General features: G+C 39.5%; 1 protein-coding gene across 3 annotated transcripts in view; it reads right to left on the bottom strand.

Annotated features, from left to right (window-relative positions):
• The window catches only part of LOC124259783 (serine/arginine repetitive matrix protein 2-like), a 187,645-nt gene extending 181,961 nt beyond the window's left edge, over positions 1-5,684 (bottom strand). For 2 of the 3 annotated variants that reach the window (XM_046693990.1, XM_046693989.1), the window contains exon 1: positions 5,511-5,684. In XM_046693990.1, coding sequence (XP_046549946.1) covers positions 5,511-5,529 — 19 coding nt within the window. In that variant the 5' untranslated portion in view covers positions 5,530-5,684. The remainder of the gene's footprint in view (positions 1-5,510) is intronic. The other variant, XM_046693991.1, reaches the window with a different exon arrangement.
• Positions 5,685-7,715: the final 2,031 nt, after the last annotated feature.

Raw genomic sequence — 7,715 nt, forward strand, 5'->3', positions numbered from 1 at the left:
ACTGTAAGTCTTGAAAGGTATATAATGTATAACGCTGCAAATAGATAACCCTTCATATCAGTCGCATCACATCTCATACTTGGGGTCGGTGGGTTGGTGTGGGGGTGTAGCAGTGCATGGATTAAACCACTCCTCATTTTATAGTGGGTGAGTGGACAAGGCTTGAAACTCTTTTGAAATGGATGGTAAATCACAAGGTGACACAGATTGTTGATATTTACACCAGGGCTCCAGATAAGGGTCGTATCGGTGTATGTACATACGGATAAAAAAATATTCACTGAAATGGTGTACGGTCTTAGAATCATTTACAGTCGTATTTATCCGAAAAAAGTATTGTTTTATTGTTTATTGACCTGTTTACACAAGAGTGGCAATGTTGTGGTGCATACATGAAACGAAACACAAGATTACTGATACTCCATTAAATTCCATTCAGTACTCTAAATGTACTCTTGAAGTTTTCCAGTACTCTTATATTGAAAAAATAAGGAGTACGTACTCCTGATGTTGAAAAATTATCTGGAGCCCTGTTACACTCTCGCATAATCTGGGTGGACAGACTGAATGAAACCGATACACCAGACTTCATCAAGGAAAAGCTGTATTTAAAAAAAGAAATTTTTATCCATAAAGTGTGTTCAATATTGTACTCCCAACTTCTGAAAATGCCACTCAAAGAACGAAAATCTGGCTTACAAACCTACATTACAGATTCCTGTTTCTGGCATATACAGATATTGACAGCTAAAGTTTAATTCACAGACTGATTTTCCCTTCTCTCACAGAAAAACAGCATGTCTTCTGTCAAATGTAACATAGGTTATATTTGGCATTAAACTTTATCAGGAAGTACAGATTTTAGTACTTTTGTTGGGTTGAGTCCCACCTGGGAATCGAACCCACAACCTCACAGTCAGGCACCTAATCACCAGCACACAAAGTTACCCAACCCAACCCAAAGGCCTCAACCCAACAAAAGTACTAGAATCTGTACTTTACTAAGAAAGTGTAATCCCAAATATAACCTATGTTACTACATATTCTAACCTATAGGCATGTTAATCACGGGATCTTCCTGGATTACTAAAACAATATTCATAATAACCAGTCTATCTCTTTATTAACCAAATGTAGTTGTCTGACATATGATATAGAACCAGACATTTTAGTCACTGCATGTCAGACATCCAGCGTTACCTCACTGGAACTATACCTAGATGATTCAAGCAAACACTTTGTCTTTCCTTTCCTTCTTACCCGTGAAGGTCCGGTTAGAAGGTACCTTCAGCAACACATGCTTGTCGTAAGAGGCGACTAAAGGGATCGGGTGGTCAGGCTCGCTCACTTGGTTGACACGTCATCGGTTCCTAATTGCGCAGATCGATGCTCATGCTGTTGATCACTGGATTGTCTGGTCTAGACTCGATTATTTACAGACAGCCACCATATAGCTGGAATATTGCTGAGTGTGGCGTAAAACTAAACTCACTCACTCACCTTTTCTTCTTATTCAGTCATACTGTTTACATCAAAAGATTCATGTCAAAATTACATTCCAGTTTCATCAATAACCACTTAATCGTTGTTTATAACATAGTCCCATTACTAAAATGCAAATTCCTCTCACTAGGTCTGATCATTATCTGATGATGAAATTAGAAAACGTGAAACAGTCATTGGAAATACTTATGTGTTGCAGGTTCAGACCTGTCATTATCAGCTGTCAGTGTTCATTAGATCTGTGATAAACATACCTGTGTAATTTGCAGGTGGCACAATTATTGTTAAATATACACTGTCAGATAATTGGAGACACTCCAGGACTATGATTTAGTGATTCAGTTCTCAAACATTACCATTGTCAGATGCGAGTGACTGTCCACATACCTCGTGTTCATCAGACCAACACCGTTAATTATCATCTCCGAGCAGGATGAAATGTATGATTGTCAATGCAAACATATTTGGATGATGATGAGCGAGTGATTGAGTCAGTTTAGTTTTACACCGCTTTTAGCAATATTCCAGCAATATCACAACGGGAACACCAGAAATGGGCTTCACACATTGTACCCATGTGGGGAATTGAACCCAGGTCTTCATCATGACGAGCGAACGCTTTAACCACTGGGCTACCCCACCACCCCTGGATGATGATGATGAGGATGATGATAAACATGATGCTGTGTATTAATTTTTTTATGATAATCACCACAATCTGTTTATATGGGTTCAACAACAAGATCTCTACAAAAAAACATTTTCCCACTAAATAAGAGAGGACATGCAATCATTAACTAGTCACAATGGTATTCTATGTGATCAATATTGCCATCGCTTCTTGCTTCCTCTACAGCCATTATTTATAATCAAGATTAATTTCTTTATGTAAAACAACTTAACAACAGCCTGCTATAGCTGTAACTTTACCGACAACATCCACTCACATCAAAACCATTCCTCATAATTTGCTTTCTTGATAAATAATAAATCATGTGCCTAACAAAAATATCCTTGATCGTAATCCTTCCTTTCTAAAGGAACACATACCATATATTTTGCTTCTAAAACCCATAATCATTTCAAATATGCTTATTCGGCAAATTATTTAGATCCTTTTATTGTAACAAATCCTTTCTGCCCTCTGGTAGGGTCACCCTCCAGGTATTTGCTTCATTCAGCGAACATGATCGAGGTATTCAACAATGACTACAATAGCATAGGCTAATCCTAGATGTGGGTCACCCTTCTGGGTCTGTTGTGGACTGGAGGATGGGAAAGTGGGGGGGGGGATGAGACACATAGGGTGGGGGGATGGAGGAGGGTGTGTGGGGTTCCTCCTGTTGTTGATGAAGCAGTTGGAGAGAGCTGACATGTCTAGTCCCCTACAGTCTGTATCCCTGCCCCTGAACCATATCATGTTGCCTTCTACATAGTCCTTTCTCAGAGACAAAGTTACCCAAATGAAGCAAGTCTAGATTTTCCCTAGACCCTCAATCTCTTATCTCACTTGGCTCCTTTTCAACTTAAACTGAGTTTTTTTCTTTCTGTTAAAATAGGTATTTTCAGAGGCTAAGCATGATAATAGTTTATCATCTCTGGCGTTAGTCAAAGTAGACTGTTGCTCGAGGAGATTACTAGTATCTAAATTATTGCCTTATACCAGAGACCATATAATAGATTATTATATGGTCTCTGCTTATACTATACAGGGTTCTGTACAGGATTTTCTTCTGCTCTACTTTATTCTCAGATGCTCCAAAAGATTCCCTGAATGAAATATTGATTAGGGTTTTCTGCTGTTTTTAGCAATATTCCACCATGGCAGGGGACAACAGAATAGGGCATGTTGCCCATGTGTATAAGAGAATCAAAACTGGCACATCACTGTGGAAGACAAGAACCTTTACAACTAGGCTCTGTGGGATATTCTGATGCTCTACAGGATTCCCTAAATGATTTTCTGATGCTCTACATGGAATTATCTGATGCTCTATAGGATTCCATGATGCTCTGCTAGATTCTCTGATGTACAACAGGAATCTGTGATATCTTAGTCAGGGTTCTGTACTTCACTACAAGGCTGTATGACTCTCGCATAACTTTAATAATTCTGTTATATGGGGTTCTCTACAGTTATCTACATGTTTCTTTATGATGCTTATATCAGCACTTTCACTTTGAAAGGTAAGAGACTGACACATTAAATTTACAAGTCATTTGTCCAGTAGACAATAACATTTATTATACCTAGAATTATCATGTTGCAAGGATAGATGTCAGTCCTACAAACAGTTGTTCTGTAACTGGAACTAGTGAAAGGTCTTCCTGAATTTATTCACTGTTATAAATCTATAAATAAAAATACTGCTTGTAATATTTGACTATGATCATAGATCATCTAACTGTGCAATGCTTCTAATGTACAGGGGTTAAAAACTACATGTCATGAGAGCTGGCATATGAATCATGACAACCAAGAACTTACTTTTTGAAGAAAGGATTTCAACAAGATTATACAGCAGCTTTAAACTTAGACAAACTGCCTGCGGCTATAGGCCCAGATTTGACAGTGAATTATTTAATGGACCATAATGCTGTTGTTAGGTTCTACGTTGAGGAGTTCAACGGTAAATGTCTCATTCAAAATTAAGGAAGAGTTACAATTCCTTTGTAAGAGAAATTGCGAGTTTCATCAGTACATAAAACCCAATTACCTAGCTAAGCAACACACACAAGATGTTACATTACAAGAAAACCTAAGAATTAATGAGTGAGTGAGTATAGTTTTATGCCATTTTTAGCAATATTCCAGAAATATCATTTCAGGGATCCTAAGAATTAAAGAGACAGTCTGCATTCTGCACAACTCGTAAGGAAATATCCCTTTTACCCTAAATAACAGTACATCACATCCTTCAACAAACTATCACATCCTTAACTCGAAACAGCAAAACTGAATCCTATGCCAAAATGACACTACTTTCCACCCTGAAATAACACCATATATATCCCTACTCCAAACTAACAAAATCCGACATCCCAATCCAACAGATGTTCCCATATAACCCTACACAGCTTCCTTGTAAATAAATTCTCTCCTGGTTTCAAAAACATTCCCAATGCCATTTCTTCTTCTAAAAAAGGAATACACCTTTCATGCCAATATACACAAATGTGATTTTTTAGCATAAAGATGTTTGTGTCCATAGCCCTTCTGTTTTATCAGTGCAGTTCACAACAATGGCAACATTCTCAGTGATATATGGGTCACAGACATGCTGCTCCCCAATCATAACCCTCCCACACTCAGCCCCTTTGTGAATTTACAACATCAATTTATCTATTGGAGGATCTTGCTTTAATGTCCTGGACAGCAAACTCATTTGTTGCTAGATCTTGTATTTTGTCTCAAATCGTGACATCCCAACTAAATATATATTGCATTCATGTTTTCTTGTAGCACTAGACTGTAAATTTGTCTAAGGTCAGACCTGCTCTATTTACAAACTCTCTCCTCCCTTCCCACCTATTCAGGTAAGAAGGCCCACTCCCCTTATCTCAGCTGGAGCCGAACTTTAGTATCATCTTCCCATGTCTTCTTATTCATAACCCTGTCTATCTTGGGCAAATGTCGAAAAGAGTTTTGTATGAGCTGTAAGCTACAATATTTTGATAAAACCTAATAGATTCTAGTCTCTTATTAAAACCAAGCCACTATCCCTTGTACAAGAGCTCGTGCTGAGATCCCTAATCTGTAGGTAAACAGGGAACCTGTCACTTTTAGCACACACTCTATCTTTAAAACCTTTTACCTAAAATATATAGTTAAAATATATGCAAGCTAATTCAGCACAGTCGGGACAAGATAGCGGGCGTTTCTGTGTCACGATTACTGCGAGCAGAAGACACCGGAGGATAGCAGACGACTCGTGCGTGTCCATCGAGCAGACGAGAAAACACCTGTCGTCTGCCACAAAATTTTCACTGAAATCTCTTCAGCTTACCTTGTGTCGACTCACCCATCCTGTCATCCACTGAAAAAATAAATCCAAAACGAAATCTGTACACGGGTATATCCTATGCGCCTCCACTAACGTTAGACCTGTCATATATCCCTGGACTGTTCATCAGTGTATGACATCCCTCGGGAAGCATTGAAAACAAGTTGTTCAGCCAAGGAGGATTTCCCAGCGGCAGAGCGCCCTCTCGCGGCTACCGTAGTAAGCTACCCCGAAACTGCCCCGACAGGTGCCCTAACTAGAGAATAGATATCTCACTGCTCTATCATATGTCGATAGACGGTTTTTGAGGTATTGTGGTTCCCTCTCATGTATCAAAGTTCGTCTTCCACTATTGCGGATATTCGATCGCTGGTATCTAGGCCGCTCTCGGGACTGAGTGTAAATAAAAACTTGAGATGACAGGAGATCTTTGAAACTCGGGGAGATTTCTCCCGAATTACATGCATACGTGTCAACAACGCGCATATACACCTGAGAAGTGCGAGGGAGAGAGACAATGCCCATCAGGTCGAAGACAACACGTTTCTCATTAATGGATTTATCACATCGCGATGAAACACGTAGGATCGTCTTCGTTTTAGAAGATATCCAAGATTGTGTTTTCAGAGTATTTGAATTGTAATTTGTTTCAAACGGCGTGTAACTTTAAACGTTGGTTCCACATATTTCAATAATGTGGTACTCTGTTATTCACACTAGATTTATTTTAATAGACACGCGTCTGTTTACGCTGCACATCTGACGGGCTGCAGTACTTTTCGAAACGAATGTGTGTTATTGATTAGAAAGAGCAGCCAAGCGTAGGTTGTTATACTAAACGGCCAGGAATGTTTCATCTATATGACCCTGGTATTTATATGATCACATCCGGACAGGAGGACCAATGGGTGAAAGCATGAGCATCAACTCACATCGTTTAGGTACCGTATCGCACAGGTTAGCGTGTGGCGACCACTTCGACTACTACTACCACCAAGCATCAACTCACGTCGTTTAGGTACCGTATCGCACAGGTTAGCGTGTGGCGACCACTTCAACTACTACTACACAGCACTGACAACCACCACAACCGTAACCACCAAGCATCAAGAATCATATATTCGCCTGAAATTAGTATCTTAGATTCTTATTTAATGGTGGCTTTAACAGATACATGTTTGATGACGTGACTGTTTGTGCGCGACGTACCTCAGTTATTATTCAAAGAAAATAGTGCGAAGTCGCTTTGTATTTTGCTCTAAAATTCGAACAATTTATTACATTGATCGTGATACTGTGATTCGGTGTATGCCTTCATATGGTAGAGTTTTTCACGATAATTGTTCTCAAGTGAAAGCATATTAACATTTGGTTGATATTTTATAGAAAATACATATCTTTTGTTCGTGATGCTTAATAAGTTTTTTCGTTTAGGGATTGATATGTTGTGATATATGATATGTGTTAAAACAGAATTGCTTAAACGCTATCAACTAGAACGACCAACAGATCGAAAGGAAATCTGCGGCTGTTACAGGCTGTTGGCATCCGTAGTATGTTGGTGGCACGGCAGTGTTTACAACACAACTGAGTCAATATGCGTCTATAGTGCAATATCGCCATGTGTGACTGGAATCGATGCTGGGAATCACTGTCGCACCTACCTGGGAGGAACCGGTTCTAGTCATCTACACACAATGCTTACCACATCCCGGGTAGTTCAGACTGTATAAGTCTACATTGACGTATTAGGAGTTTAAAATATATGGTTTCATTGTCGTTGGGTTAGGTTAGGTTTCCGAGGACGTGGGCAATTTTGTTTTATTTGGCATCCATTTTAGGTTTGGAATTAGAATTGGTATGTGATGAAACGTTACTTTTGACCAGGAGTATGTTCGTAGTTGGATTATTTATAGCTTTTTTGGTTGTTTTTTTTGAAGCATCAGCAATATTCCAGGTGACTGGCGAGGGCTGTAGAGTATCACCCCTGGTCCAGCTGTTGACGAACCAGTGATTGTTTGAAGCATCAGCAATATTCCAGGTGACTGGCGAGGGCTGTAGAGTATCACCCCTGGTCCAGCTGTTGACGAACCAGTGATTGTTTGAAGCATCAGCAATATTCCAGGTGACTGGCGAGGGCTGTAGAGTATCACCCCTGGTCCAGCTGTTGACGAACCAGTGATTGTTTGAAGCATCAGCAATATTCCA

Source organism: Haliotis rubra, unplaced genomic scaffold (genome assembly GCF_003918875.1).
Source record: "Haliotis rubra isolate DU_JTF1 unplaced genomic scaffold, ASM391887v1 Scf737, whole genome shotgun sequence".
Lineage (NCBI taxonomy): Eukaryota > Metazoa > Mollusca > Gastropoda > Lepetellida > Haliotidae > Haliotis > Haliotis rubra.